The 15,708-nt window shown below is 49.2% G+C and overlaps 1 protein-coding gene across 7 annotated transcripts in view; it reads left to right on the top strand.

Moving 5' to 3' along the window:
* Window positions 1-15,708, top strand: part of EXD3 (exonuclease 3'-5' domain containing 3) — a 213,660-nt gene that overhangs the window by 63,372 nt on the left and 134,580 nt on the right. For 6 of the 7 annotated variants that reach the window (XM_042052072.1, XM_042052078.1, XM_042052076.1 and 3 more), the window contains 4 exons: window positions 24-191; window positions 10,450-10,503; window positions 10,933-11,072; window positions 11,997-12,097. In XM_042052072.1, the coding sequence (XP_041908006.1) occupies window positions 24-191; window positions 10,450-10,503; window positions 10,933-11,072; window positions 11,997-12,097 (463 nt within the window). The remainder of the gene's footprint in view (window positions 1-23; window positions 192-10,449; window positions 10,504-10,932; window positions 11,073-11,996; window positions 12,098-15,708) is intronic. The other variant, XM_042052077.1, reaches the window with a different exon arrangement.

Genomic DNA, 15,708 nt, shown 5'->3' with positions numbered 1-15,708 from the left:
GCTTTTTTGGTTGTTTTTTGAAGTCTGGCACCAAGCTGAAGAAGCTGCAGGCCCGTGTGCTCGGAATGCTCTCGCAGTGCCCAACTAATCTGCTTGACCCCCTGATTAGCATTTACCAGCTCCACACAGCGGACCGGAACTATTTGCTTGAACATGTCAGTCATCTTTATCTCCAGGGCAATTACAAAGAGGTGGGTCATGTCTTTCAAATAAATTTACCTTCCCAGCTCTCTGTGAATGTCTGTGTCCTTTTTTTTGGATGCATTTCAATGTGAATTCCGTTTCATCCCAGCAGCTGCACGCTGTGAATGCTGCAGCTTAACGTGCTCTTCCCATGTACAGGAGCAGGCTGGGCTCAACCTCAGCTTTTCTGCTGGCTGAGGACAGAATGCCAGGGAATGCTCCCTCCACTCCTTTGCTGACCTTTGAAAGTAATAGGTTAATAGGCTTTAATTTGGAGAATTTAAAGGGATGGCTGTGTTCTTTTTTGTTTTCCTTGTCCTTAGCAAGAAAAGAAGGGATTTTAGTCCTTAGTCATAGACCTGTTGTGCTATCTGCAGCCTGCCTGCAGCCAGAGGCCTTGGAAAACCTCACTGTGGGATTGCCCCAACCTCAGGTCTCAGTTGGAGGAGTTTTGAAGCCTCTTTACCACCGAGGCTCATATTCCAAATGTGTAACACCTCCTGTGTTTGTGTCTGGGTGGTTGACACAGGCAAGAGTTCATCAGACCCAGGATCTGGTGTGTTTTACCCTGTTCTACAGCACTGCAGCATCTCTGGCATGGTTGCCCCATCCCTAGCATTGTTCCAGGCCAGGTTGGATGGAGCTTGGAGCAGCCTGGGATATTGGAAGGTGTCCCTGGCCATGGCAGGGGGTGGAACTGGGTGGGCTTGAACTGGATGGGCTTGAAGGTCCCTCCCCACCATTCTATGACATTTCTTTTTTAAAGGCAAGGGGGTTTGTTTTTCTCCCAGGAGCATGGTTCATTTGGATGGTGTATAACAACTTGATCTTGTTTAGCAGAAGTAAAAACTCAAATAGCATTCTTAAAATCCTGTTCTTCAGTAAAGCTGAATTCCCAAGTGACCTCCTGGAATCCCATTCTTGTTGATTTCTTTCAATACTGAAACAAAGATATTTTGTATTTGGTTTGAAATTCCCAGGTAGCTGCTTGAAACTTCCTCTTGTGCTCAAAAAGTTTTTGAATGTGAGTACTTGACAACTACAACAGAAATGTCTTATCTGACTATATTCAAGAGGGGTTTTTAGGTTCATGGTTCCAAAGATATTTGATGTTTTCATTAGAAATACAGTTCTTTCTAGATCCAGCTTTGGAAAGCTCTAGGTTTTTTTGGTGAAGTTGTTGTTCTGTTTTTTCTTTCACAGCAGAGCTCATTTACTGCTCATTCCCAGAGTGAAGAACAGGAAACCTCAACAACTTCTCACTCTCAGCCATAGCTTTCTTCTAGCTTTGTTTTATTACCAGAAGGATGAATAGAATTATCTTCAAAAATAGCAGGAAGTCTTTTACTGCCCTTGGGGACCGAACATACCTAAGTCAGACTAACCCCAAACAACGTGGAGCTGGGGCTCTGAGCATTGCAGTGGCTCTGGGTGTCCATCTGTCCTGCTCTTCCCCATCTCTCAGCTGGGGCAGTGAAGCAGATTTACATGTAGGATTTTTGACTCTTCAGCCTCTCACCTGAAAGGACAGAAATCCATACAAACCCTGCCTGTCATTATTTATTTTCTTGCTGTATTTGCAATAAAACACCAGGCATTTTACTGTTCGGTACTTAAAAGGGCTTATAAAAAAGAGGGAGATTACATTTTTCATGGGCAGATAGTGATAGGACAAGGGCAACTATTTTAAGCTAAAGGAGGAGAAATTTAGACAGGATATCAGGAAGAAATCCCTCCCTGGGAGGGTGGGCAGGCCCTGACACAGGGTGCCCAGAGCAGCTGGGGCTGCCCCTGGATCCCTGGCAGTGCCCAAGGCCAGGCTGGACATTGGGGCTTGGAGCAGCCTGGGACAGTGGGAGGTGTCCCTGCCCATGGCAGGGGCTGGCACTGCATGGGTTTTACGGTCTTTTCCAGCCCAAACCAGTCTGGGATTCTGTGATTTATTCTAGAGCAGGTTATTCCCTTTGTCTGTCGTGTGCAAATCATGAATGTCCTCTGCCCTGAGAGTTCAGGCTCCTTTCCCTCATGGAGGTTTTGGAGAATGTTCCCTTTGGAAAACGGGATCCCAGAGCTCCGTGGGGCTGGCCGTGGCAGTTGTTTGTTTCTGAAGCACCTCTGGCCCTCCCTTACACCTGGTTTGGGGGAGCTGCTCGGAGGCAGAGCCCGGGGCTCGGGGCAGTGCTGGCACAGGGCACAGGAGAGGGGACTGGGGACAGGTGGAGGTGACAGTTCTGGTTTGGCAGCACGGGCTGTACTGAGGAGGCACCTGCAGGGGAGCAGCACCAGCGGATGGCAGTGTGCTCCCGGGATGCAGGGAGCAGGCAGATGCTGGGAGCTGGGAAAGAGCAGGGATGTGTAACTGGGGTTTTGAGGTGTCTGGGCTCTCTGGCGTTTTATCTTCCTTTTGTGACAGGGGCGTGCAGCTGCTGAAGGAGCAGTGAGAGCTTTGAGCAAAGTGAGGGGCTCCCAGCTCTGCTCGCCATGGCCCCCCACGGCATGGGGAGGTGGGAGCGTTCAGCATTCCCGCTCTGGGAGTTCCAATGAAGCACAGCAGCCTTGCCCCCTTCCCAGAACCCCTCCAAAGCCAGCCACGGCTCCATGCCACCCTCCACCTGGGCTGTGCCAGTGGTGCCGGAGCCCAGCCGTGCTGCCGAACGGATGCGCTGTGGGAAGAGCGATGGGAGCCAGGGTTGTGGTGTGGGGAAAGGTCCTGGGGAACACCGTGTGGGAAGGGTGCTGAGGGCTGGAGGATGTGCTATGGGAAGGGCCCGGGATGAATGCAGTGTGGGAAGGTCTCTGCATGGATGTGGTGTGGGAAGGACATGGGTGTTTTGGTGTGGGAAGGACATGGGTATTACAGCTGGTGAGGGGTCAGTGGCTCTGACCGAGGAAGAGGTGACCAGTCTGGAAAGATGGTCCCGAAAGGAATCGCCTTCCCGAGGCCCGGTATCTTCCCTCAACTGCTGGCCAGGAGGGCCCTTGCAGAGACTGTCAGCTCTTTAGTGATTGTCAGCTCGTGATTCCAGCTCAGCTCTGCAGGGCAGCCTCCAGGCCAGACCAGACCAGAGAGAGAGACGAGAGGCTCGTGTGGCTGGTTCCACACGAGGAGCTTTATTGTTGGTCCGTACTCCTGGTCCGTACTCCGGCGAAGGGGAGGCCAGGGATGAGCGCTCTCTCCCTCGCAGGAGCAGAGGGCTGGCTTTTATAGGGATACAGGGGGTGGGTGTCAGAGGGTAAAGGCCAATGGGTTACAGAGGATCTGCATAGGGTCTCCCAGAGGATTCTGGGTCTGTCTTTTTCTCACCGTAACTGAAGAGTAGCTGCCTTCCCAGGGGGGTCCTGCTGGGAGATTGCTCCATCTCCTTATCTCAGCAGACATCCCTCCAGGGCAGTGGCTGGGCATACCCTACACGTGGGTGTTTCAGTGGGGGAAGGGCACTGGGTGTTTCGGTGTGGGAAGGACATGGGTGTTTCAGTGTGGGAAGGACATGGGTGTTTTGGTGTGGGAAGGACATGGGTGTTTTGGTGTGGGAAGGGCTCTGGGTGTTTCGGTGTGGGAAGGGCTCTGGGTGTTTCAGTGTGCGAAGGACATGGGTGTTTGTGGGAAGGACACATGGGTGTTTGTGGGAAAGGCTCTGGGTGCTTTGGTGTGGGAAGAACATGGGTGCTTTGGTGTGGGAAGGACATGGATGTTTTGGTGTGGGAAGGACTCTGGGTGTTTTGGTGTGGGAAGGACTCTGGGTGTTTCGGTGTGGGAAGGACTCTGGGTGTTTCGGTGTGGGAAGGACTCTGGGTGTTTCGGTGTGGGAAGGACTCTGGGTGTTTTGGTGTGGGAAGGACATGGGTGTTTTGGTGTGGGAAGGACATGGGTGTTTTGTGTGGGAAGGACATGGGTGTTTTGGTGTGGGAAGGACATGGGTGTTTCGTGTGGGAAGGACATGGGTGTTTCGTGTGGGAAGGACATGGGTGTTTTGGTGTGGGAAGAACATGGGTGCTTTGGTGTGGGAAGAACATGGGTGCTTTGGTGTGGGAAGGACTCTGGGTGTTTTGGTGTGGGAAGGACTCTGGGTGTTTTGGTGTGGGAAGGGCTCTGGGTGTTTTGGTGTGGGAAGGACATGGGTGTTTTGGTGTGGGAAGGACATGGCTGTTTTGGTGTGGGAAGGACATGGGTGTTTCGTGTGGGAAGGACATGGGTGTTTCGTGTGGGAAGGACATGGGTGTTTTGGTGTGGGAAAGGCTCTGGGTGTTTTGGTGTGGGAAGGACATGGGTGTTTTGGTGTGGGAAGGACATGGGTGTTTCGTGTGGGAAGGACATGGGTGTTTCGTGTGGGAAGGGTGCTGGGTGCCCGGGACAATGCCGGGATTCAGCAGACCAGGGGTAATGCAGCGCGAGCGGGGCTGCGAGAGGCCCTGAATAGGCCAGGCTGTGCTGGAGAAGAATGAGGGGTAGGCAGAAGGCAAGCTAGTGTTTCATGGTCATCTTATGTTACACTTCAGCCTTTCAAAGAGTGTCTGGGGCTGCTTGAATGAACCTCTCTTGCACTGCGAATGCGGGAGCCCGGAGACAAAGGGGACTCTTGTCACTCGCAGGCCCCTTTGGGGAATAAAAGCCATTGTCACATGAACAGGGGCAGTCTGGCAGGCTGTGCATGCTTCAGTGCCCCATGATATCGCTAAGTCTCAGCAGAAATCACATTCAGGGCCCTGTCAGCTTTGATTAGCAGGGTCTCATGACTTAATGTGCTGCGATATTTCATGTCTAAGGGTGGCGGCTGTCTTTCTGGGGGATGAATGCCCTCTATTGTCCACTGAGTTATTTTATTTACATTTTTTAAACAGCTTATAAAGGTAAAAAGATAGCTGTGCTTAGAGAAAAAAATCAAATTCCTTTGCTTCTGGATCAGCAGTGAGTGCTACTCGGGTCAGATACAGTGAAACTTGTTTTCACAGTCAGCATCAAAGTTCTCGTCTTGTTTAACAGCTTTATAGTAAATTCTGAACAGGTGGCAGTGGAGCTGGGTTTAGGAAGGAAACAATAAATAATCTTTTTAGCCTCTGACAACTAGAAATATTCTTGGGCCTGAGAGACCTCCCACTCCAGCCTCTGTATTGGTGATTCGCAGAGTTTCTCTCCCCTTCATCGCTTTGGTTCTTGAACATGAATATTGGATGCAGCCATTAGTATTTTATTTTTAACAGGATTTTCAGTTGCTGTCTGTTCAAATTTCTGTGTTTTCAAAAGCAGAGTATATTTTTTCTTCTAATGTTTTATCCATCAATTTCTAGAAATAATGATGGCTCATATGTTAAATTTCGTTAATGTTTGCTCTTTCAATTAAGATAATGTGGGTTATCTGGTAGAGTTCAGTTAAAATTTGACATAAAATATGTTGGAGTACCCAGCGAAAAAGCTGTATAGACACAGAATTGCAAGTTTTTGTCAGCAATACTACTACAGATGTAGTAGAAAGGGTGGTTCACCAGAGTTAAAGGAGAACAAATACTCAAAAGTGTAAAAATGGACTTTTCTATCCCCACCACGACCTTCAGTTTCAGTGCAGGGATGTTCTGAACAGAGTCAGGGATGCTGGTGTTTGTAGCCCTGCTTCATCCATGGTGCTGCACTACACACGGTGTATCTTTGCAGATCTGTCAGTAGAGATCAGTGTTAGCATTGATTGAACACAATAATGGATAATCAGATTTTGGATTTCTTCACTCTGGCTTTTTCTGAGCTGTTCTCAGGCCAGGGAAAATGTCTCTGATATTGCTTCTTATCTCCATTCATCACCTTAATTATACAAAGACTTGTTCAGCTCTTAGTGTATTTTAAAGTGTGTGCATTTGTATTTCCTTTTATCTTTTAAATCAAGAATCATATTGGATAAGAAGCCCAAGGAAAATGTTACAGCAGTTGTTTCTCGTGTAAAGATGATGATGTTTTAGTGTCTACCCCTTTTTCCTCTGAACTTACCCTGCTGCTAGAGGACAGCTTTAGTGGCCCGTTGCCTGCCAGGTGATGCCCCTGTGGAGCAGAGGGAGCCAACCCACGGGCCATGGGCCACTGCTGCCCTTCCTGGCCTCCAGAGCCACTTCTGCCCTGGGCTGTGCCCAGAGAATGCTGGGGAAGGAGCTTCAACATAACGGGGAGTCACAAATGAGATGGAAGAGTTCTGCTCCTACTGCCAGCGTTTCTGGGCTCTGGGACAGCCCTGGGGATGTGCAGCAGATCCAGCTGTGCAGAGTCGGGATCTGGTGGAGGTGGGTGCCCTGAGCAGTTCAGCCCCATGTAAAACTGCTGAGTGACCTGAGGGACGCTGATAAATCAGAGAGGGTTGGCTTCAGTTCCCTCTTCCCCTCACCTGTGCATATTCCAACCTGGACTGGTACTTCTCTCCCTCTACCTCAAATTCTTTAGCTGAGAATAACCTGTCACTGCTCCATGTTGATGGTCTCACTCTTTCCTGGTCTCTTGAGTGTGGGCCTGAGGAATGTTGTGTTTCCCTGGTTCCTGCAGCCGTTCCCAGAGCCAGCTGTGTGTATGGCGTGCCCTTTGAGCAGGAAGCAATCAACCATCGAACCTGATGTCATCCACTGTGCAGTGATGCACTCTGAGAGCTCAGCAAAGCTGATTAGCCACAAGTTTGAAATGAGTGACTCCAAAACACAAAACAGATGTGCCCAGTGATTAATACCTGGTGTGCCTTTTACTCCATTATTTCTGCCATTTTCCAGGCTTTGATCACTGTGATTTTCTTGGAGTTGACATTGGTTCCTCCTCTGCTAACTCTCCTTCTGTTGTTTGGTTTATTCTCTGGGTTCTCAGAAATTCCCTCACCGTGTGTTCAGAAATAGTGCACTAAGTCAGGCACAGACTCTGCATCTGTGCTGTCCCAGCTCGCTCACAGCAGAGCCAAGTGCAGGAGTCATCAGAAACTGCTGGTGTGTCCTGCCTCAGCACTCCAGCAGTTCTCCTGCACGAGGTTTTTATTCTGCTGCGAGCCCCACCGTGGGAAAATTGCTGAAATTGTCAGTGCAGACACCACCCAAGTGCACATGCCCTTGCCGATAAGATCTTGTGTGGCTTCCTGCACCTCGTACTGTACGTGGAAAGAATAGTCATTTTTCGATGAGACAGAGCCAACTGCATTCAAAACAAGCCAAGAGCAGCAGGTATTGGTGCAGTGTCTGGGCTGTGCTCGCTCCAGAACACTCCCCACTTTCCCATGCTCGTGGGCTTGCATTCGTGTGACTGCAGGAGTGTTCTGGTGCTCGTAGCTGGGCCTGAACACGTCAGGTTTGGGACGCTTCCCCCCTCCTTTGTCAATGCACCTACACGTGAGTTAGGTAGAATTCAATGGAGTGTTGCCCAGCTTTGAATTCTGCCCCAGCCTCAACCAGCCCTCTGCTATATTTGAGGTATTTATCCTTGGGAGACAAAACTATTACAAAACGTCCAGATAGGATTTTTGCATTCACCATCATTAAGTCAAAGAACGGCCCAAAGCTCCCCGAGGATGAGGAGACTCCAGAGCTTGGACAGGATTTGGATCAGGCAATGGCCATCAGCTTTTCTCCTGCTCTAAGCAGTGCATTCACCACATCCCTCTCCCATGTACACTTGGGGGTTCAAGGCAAGAGAGGGACCAGCCTCCCCCGGGTCTGCTCTCATCTGGGGGTTCAGTACAGGTTGAACACTGTTATGTGCAGCAGTAATGATAATTATTGCTGTTATTAGATTGTGCTAGAAACTCTCAGTGGATGAAATGTATTTTTGTGCAAAGGCTCCTTGTACCACCAGCCATGACAATAACGTTCTCTTTGGAGTTTGAGGGGGTGAGTAGACCTTGATAAGGTGTCAGTAGCTCAGCATTCCCCAGAGCTTCCCCATGTTCCTGCATCCTGCCTCGGATTTTGGCTCTTACTGATCAGCTGGTGAAGTGGGGGGTACCTGCTGTTCAGGATTTGTGTAGCCCGGCTGATCTAGCCCGAGGATCTGCAGCTGGATGAGCCGGACTGCCAGATTCCAGCTTCCCTGGCTCGCCTTCCAGCCCGGCACCGAAGATGGGGAATGCTGGCTCTGGCTGGGGAGGGGGTTTCTCACCCGTTCGGTTACAGCCTGCTCGGCCTCATTAAAGTGTTTGTTTTCTGAGTCAAAATGAGCCTGTGAATGAGGTGTTGCTTTGCTGGAGATCTTATCGGCTGTAAACAGACTGTTAAAAGTAGGGTCGTTTTACACAAAACTTGTTTGTGGAGTGAAACAATTCAAAACACGATAATAACAAAACAAAATCTTAAAATAGCTCGGAGTTGAGACCACAGACACAGCTGCCAAGCACTTTCATCTTTATTACAGTTACTCATATCTCTTCTCCTACTATTCCCATTGTAAACAGGCTGATGTTATCTCTGCTGGCCTCCCCGCTCAGCCCAGCCCCTGGAGCTGCACCCTGATCCCGCCTGGTGCCTGTTCCTAGGGCCCAGCTCATGCTTCTCCTTCCATGTGTAGCTTCAGGCGTGGACAAGGCAGCTGCCCTGCTCCGGGAGTGTTCCTGCTGCGGGGAGGCTCTGCCAGCAGCACCATTGCTCTGCTGCTCTGTTACCTGCTTGAGCTGGAGGATGTTGAATTGCTGTTAAAAACCAGCTTAGGTAAAGCACTGGGCCAGGCTGCCCAAAGCGATGGAGGCACCATCCCTGGAGGTGTTTGAAAAAACATGTGGCTGTGGCACTTGGGGACGTGGTTTGGCAGTGAACGCTGTGGTGGTGCTGGGCTGATGGTTGGATTTGGTGATCTCAGAGGTCTTTTCGAACAGTAATGATTCCATGAACCTCTGTGTGATTGGAGTCCTCCAGGCCTGGGCTGGGGGAGCTGAGTCTGCCAGCCCTGGGCAGGGAAGGGAGGGCTCCCCACACTTTGGACAAACGAACATCTGTTGTTCTACACCCTTTGGGACAGGGTGGAATATCCAACCAGGGAAGAGGAAAACCCAACCTGACACCAGGCATGTTCATCTGATTAAGTCACCTGTACAGTTAGTAGAGCTGGAGATAAACCTCTGCCACGTAGATAACAGTGCTGCAATTAGGTTAATCTGAACATTAAAAAGCCATTAGGGAGCTGTTGGATGTTGCAGTTAAAACTAAGGCTACAATAGGAGGTACTAATGAGATCAAATGGTGAAACAAGGCTTTGAGAGTTGCATTTTTAATTTTTTTTAATGATTTCTTTTAATTCAGCAAAATGAGGAGCTGGGAGGAAAACAAAACCAGCTCCCAAAGCTTTGGAAACCCAAACCCCTTCTTCAGGTCCACACCAGAAGTAGCAGCCTTCAACTGGAGAATAATCACTCAGCTTGAAGACTGTGATGTTAAGCTGATAATGTGAGACGAAAGAAGCAGCTCTTTGCCTCTAACTTGTGGAATAGTTATAAAGTCTGGAGTAAGGGAGATGTTTGGCTGAGGGTTAGCTGGGCTAAGCAATGCTCCTGAGCCTTTCTGTTCAGTCTCTGTGTTAATGAAGGTTCCTGTTTTTGTCACTTAAAGCTCTTCTCTTGATTTCTCTTTCGAAGATGAAGCCTGGACTTCCAATGAAGCAGTGTTAAAAAAAGCGTGAACCACCCAAACTTCCCCAAAACCAAACCCAAACCAAAACAAACAGAACAAACTGGTGTTTTCCCACTGCTAACTGGGGCAGTAGGATTGAGCAGCTGAGCTTCCATGATGTGTGTTGGTTCCCTCCTGTAGCGCACTCTGTGATGCTGTGGGTGAAATACAGGCAAGAATTCCCCAGAAAGGAACATAATCCACTGCTGCTGCTGTGAGCAGGGATGATCTGAGGTGTCTGTGGTGCTTGTCTGGCTCTGCAGAACACGTGCTGCCAGTGATGGGGGGAGTTCAAAGGCAGGTGAGACTGAAGTTAGCTCGGAAAGATGTGGTGGGTCAGGTGCTTTTTACCCTGAATTGATAGGAAATATCCATCCCTGCTGGTTTGTCCAAGTGCTTCACTCTTTTTGCCCAACTACTTGATCTTTAATTTTTGCTCCGGGGCTGTTGCTGCTCAGGATATGCAGCTCTGCCAGGAGTGTTATTGTACATTTGTGGAATGAATGGGGCCAAATGCTTGCAGGATTTGGGCTTGACAATGTAACAGAAACAATTAACACATTAAAAATGTGTATAACGGCATTTTTACTTCACTTTGGAATAATGCCCATTTATCCACTGTAGGATTCTTCTAAATACACAACTTTTTTTCATGTTTTCTAGGCAGCCATACTGAGTATTAAGCTGAAATTACAGCCAGATCAAGATGTAGAGAAGGTGAGTCATTTTCTCTGCAGGCTCCTCTGTCATCAGATCCACCTTTTGTTTAGCAGGAGATCCATCAGGGCCCTCCAAGTCCTGCTGCCTTTCACCTGAGGCTTTGCTCCATTCCCAAGAAGTCCCTGTTGTGTTGTTGATGTACCTTTACATCAAGGTTAGGCACAGAGTGTGTTTTGTTAGACCCCATTCCACCTCCTGCCCAGTTTTTCTGGCTGCAGCCACTGCTGTAACAAATCCTGGCTGTGCTCATCACTGAGGCAGAGATCAGTACCTTGCCACACTGAAGTTTTGCTCACATTTGTGTAACAAATGTCACAGCACTCTTGTAGGCTGCACTGATGGCTTGGGCAGGGCTGGGACTTGCTCTAGTGTTCCATGGGGACCAAAGGCAGGGCACGGTGCTTTCATTGTAATTTCTTCTCCTAGATGTGCACCCCACTGCTGCTCCAGGATAAAGCTAACCTGGTGGAAGATTATGTGGGAGAATATCCCGAGCTCCAGAGGAAGCTCTTGCAGACCCTGGACATGTGGTGTGACCCCAGCTTCAATATCAGAGACATCACAAGGTAGAAACACTTGTCCTTCTGAACAGCTGGGGCCAAGGTGCTGCCAGAGCACAGCGTGTCTGTCCCCTGGCTGTGGCTGTGTCTGTCCCTGGATGTGTTGGGATCAGAGCACAGCGTGTCTGTCCCCTGGCTGTGGCTGTGTCTGTCCCTGGATGTGTTGGGATCAGAGCACAGCGTGTCTGTCCCCTGGATGTGGCTGTGTCTGTCTCCTGGCTGGCTGGCTGTGATTGTTTCCCAACATAAGGGACTGCAATATATTGACTTTTTGGCTGAAAAAGGGAAAATTCTGGTGGCTGTGCCAGAGCCTTGTCCAACACCCCAGCCTGTAGGACAGAGTAATCCTTGCTATTGACAGATGCTCCATTCCTGCCAGGAGTGCAGATGAAACCTGTGCAGGACACCCCAGCAGCAGAGCAGTATCAAAGCTTCCCATGGAGGTTGGAGCAATCGGCCCCTCGTGCTTTGCTGCAGACAAGGGTGACTTTCAGTATCGGTTGTGCAGGTTTGGCAGGAAGATAACACTGTGATGAAGTGGCAGAAGAACAAGAGGTGCAAGTAGTTAACCTTCCTGTGCTCATCAACCGTGGTGTGTGCTTTCATTCTGAACTGCCTCTCACTCAAGTAACTCCTGTCACTCAGAGCCAGCAGCACAGTCAGAGTCAGGCTGTAGCTGCAATAGTTGCTGTCAGCTCTGTAAAAGAGATGAAAAGGAGTTGCTCGCTTTCTTTAGAATGAGCCTCTGGACTTGCTTCAAGTCATCGACTGAAATTTGTGTGGTTGCGCTGTTGACTTTTCACTGTACCTTGGGGAAGGCAGGGCCTGCCCTTACCAACATCCAGCAAGCCCCAGTCCCTCTGCTGTTAAATAGCTGCTATTTGGGAAGCATCCTTTTGCCACAGGTGTGTCTTTCTGGTGTTGTTACAGACCCTATCAAGGCCTGTCCAGGTACAAACCAGAAAAATTTAACCGCAGAGTGCTCAGCAAGCTGGTCTTCAGGCTCCTGGAGAGATTCAACGTTGACCCAGGTATGGGATATTGCAACATACTGTGGAGTTATCTCAGTAATAAAGAACAGGCAGAGTCAGTTTGTCTTCTTCCATGTTCATCAAGGAATCTCTGCTGTCATTTATCCTGGGGAATTTCAGGGTTTAATTAATGATATTGAAAAACAAAGCTGGTAAGTTATGGGAATTATCACTTTGTGCTGTCGAAGAATGAAGTGCTGGCGACTAATAGACTGCTTCTGCCATGATCTGAAATAAATCCTGACCTCAGCATGGCTCTGCATAAACACACCATGGTCAGCTCTGAGTTATGACTCCATTCCTCTCACATAAGAGGCAAGTCATTATTCACTGGGGATCTGTTTTCTTGAGCTGCGGGTGTGTCAGCTGGGAGGAGATAACCCTTGGGAAGCAGGAGCTTCAGCCCTTTGTGTTCTTTACATAAACTAGGGTTGGTGGGGGTGAATTTTAAGGCTCTTGGAGCTTTGCAAGAGAAGTGGCACACTTTCCATCACTTCACCAGCAGCTCTCTAACAAAACCTGCTTTGCTTTGGTTCTTAGCAGGGACTGTTGATTTTTCCTTCTCTTTGGGGCCTTGCACCAGACCCCTTTAGGTGTACTGTTAGCTTTTACCCTGCAGAGGTTCCCATCATCAACCCAAGGTTTGCAATTCTCTTTTCTTGGACTGAAAAGGGTTTTCTAACCACAAATTGAGGGCTTATTACACCTGTCACAAACACTACTGCATATTAATCTTCCCATCTTCAGACTGGTGTTCGAAAGTTAACAAACCCTGCAAACTCTCATTGGAGGAAAAGTGGATATAATTAAACCCAGCACGTTGGTGGGAAAGCTGAGACATATGGGGATGGTTTATTTAGAAATTAAAAGCTTCCCAGGAGTTCATTAGTTTTCAGTAGTTTTCCCTCCTTGACAACGTTGGGCATTCAGTCGGCTGTGTTGTCTTTGATGATCTGTAAAGAGAAATGAGTTGTTCCCCTTCCTTATGAAAGCTCCACCACAGGTATGATACAATGGTGGAGGTGAAATGATATAACTGTTCACATGCAAAATCCTGAGAAATGATAATAAAAGAAAAGAAAAATCTGGGAGAGGAGCATGTGTGGGGCTCAGGTGTGCTCTGTGGGATGCAGCATGCTTCGACCTGGTGATGCTTTCAGATATTGTAGCTGCTGATAATAGTGGCCAGATATTCACTGGTGAGGAGGTTCCTTGAGGTAAATACAGATCCCATTCCTTCCAGACAGGTGTACTTCCAGACCTTTCTCCCATGTAAACTGCAGTGTCTGCAGTGCAGGGCAAGTCCTTGCTCAGGAGGGCTGCCCAGCTCTGCTGGTGTGAGAGGGGATGCTGGCAACTGGTTTGGACTCCAGCTAAGGCCAGTGCTGGATGATTGCCCCAGCCCCATACAGGACAGTTGGGGTTTATTTTTTACATCGTGCCACGTGTAACTGTGAGCAGGAATTCGCACATTGCTGAACTGTGGCTGTCAGTCCCCTTTGAAGTGCTTTGGAAGGGATGGATACCTGCAGAGGAATTGCTGCCTTAGTGCTGGTTGTGCTGCAACTGAATTGGCTGGAATTTCTTTGTCTTTCCATCTCTCCCTCCCTTTTGCTGAAGTTCTGGGTGTTCTTTCTCCATTCTTTAGTGGAAGCAAGTCTGACTGGGAGGAAAAAGTACACAAAAAGTCAGCAGGCTGGGCAAAACATACAGATAAAAGAAACACTCGTTTATCTTGTTCTGAAGCTGGTGGTGAGGCAGAGCTCACACTTCTTGTCACCTCACCTGGGCTTGTCTGATGCTGCGGCTGCTTTCGGTCTCCTCCTCCCTGTGGCTCCCACTCACTGTGAGAGCCTGAGAGCAGCAGCAGGGAGGGAAGTGGCTTTGGTGAGAAGGGCTGGAGGAGGATGGGGTTTCTGGGTATGAGAAGGCAATGTGTGACTCAGTTCTTGCAGTTCCAAATCAACTTGGAGATTGCACTCCCTGAGCTCACTCTTGCCCACTCACAGTAAATCTCACTGGCTGCCAAGCAAGGCTGAGGTGTCCATCAGCAACTGAGATCTGGAACACTCCTGGGAACTACCAGCCCTAAATTTCAGAGCCAGATAGGAGGAGTGGCCCAGTATAAAAAAGATCTCACACCTCAGGGGAAAAAAAGCGCCATCCTCTTAGATTAGTCCTGTTCTTTTTCAGAGCTGTGTTCCTGTTAACTCCCAAACAGGGCATGGAAGTGGGAGATTTTCTGCTGAGTCCCAAAGGTGTCCCAATAAACTGTGTGTGGATTTCATTTAATTACCCTTATTGGGGAAGGAAGAAGTTGGGCAAAAGTGGTGTGTGATTGAGGAAATTGAGGTTTATTGAGTCTTTCCTCACACCTGGGTCAGTGTGCTCTGGGTTAACGAGCCTGTAGCTTTTCCAAGCTAATTACTTAACAGTCTTTGGAGACCCTGTGAGATCGACTTTACAAATGCAAGTTTCAGTCAAAACAGATCTCAGAGGTGAGGCAACAGCCCCTTCCCAGGGCTGACATGCTTGAGTCTGTTCTCTGCTGCGGTTTGGCAGGACACACAGAGAGCTCAGTTGATGTTTTTCATTGACAATTATCAAGTTTGAGGTAGAAAGGATCCTGCTCTGGGAAGTGTAACAGCCTCATCTGTTGGGCTTAGTGCCTCCGTGCCAGTGAGGGAGGTGAGAGCAGAGTGACAGAGGCGAGAGAGGTGGCACCTGAGAGCCCCGATGGCGGTGGGGCTGTGCCGGGGCAGAGACACACGAGCACCTCCAGCTCTGAGCGCTGTGAGCGAGTGTTTGCCATGGGCTTCCAAAGGTTTTTAACGTGACCCAAGAGCAATGTTCCCCTCGCTTGAGCACCCAGTTGTCCGTCTGGTTTAACGTGAGATTTCCGTCCGTGTGACCGCCCCCGGCCGGCCCCGCGCTGCCGGGAGCGCAGCGCTGCGGGGCAGCAGAGGGCAGGAGAGCGCTGCGCTCGGCCACATCTGCACAGGTGAGCCACAGCTGGCCCCACATCTGCACAGGTGAGCCACAGCTGGCTGCGCTCGGCCACATCTGCACAGGTGAGCCACAGCTGGCCCCACATCTGCACGGGTGAGCCACAGCTGGCCCCACATTGGCACAGGTGAGCCACAGCTGGATATTTCCTTCAGAAGCTCAAAGAAAAAGCTGTTCAGTGGATCTTTTGGGTGGTCTGGAGGGATCATGCCATGGTTCTGTCTGAAGTGCTTTGAAAACTTCAAGTCAGGTGGTGGTGTTACTAATTTTTACGTTGATCTTGCATTCTTTAGAGAGTGTTTCTTTCCATGAGCTGATGATTTCTCCTCCAGATATTGGGATAATATCCAGAGGAAAGATCACCATATTTACTGGTGCAATATCCTGCATGATAATTGCAGTAATTTCCTCAGATGCTTTGAGGGGAAGGATCTGTTGTCACACTGTGGAAGATTAACTTAAAAATACCAGCTTTAACCTTCTGTTTGAGATGGAAACATTTAGGTTCTGAGGTGATGCTTCACGGCACTCTGAGGAGCAGCTGCAACCAGTGGGACATAAATCCATACCCCTCTGATCCCAGGCTCTGGTATCCAGAGATCACT

This window comes from Corvus kubaryi, unplaced genomic scaffold (genome assembly GCF_017639235.1).
Source record: "Corvus kubaryi isolate FWS band 111438036 unplaced genomic scaffold, C.kubaryi_AGA036_p1.0 78, whole genome shotgun sequence".
NCBI lineage: Eukaryota > Metazoa > Chordata > Aves > Passeriformes > Corvidae > Corvus > Corvus kubaryi.
This window is presented reverse-complemented; position numbering and strand designations above follow the sequence as displayed.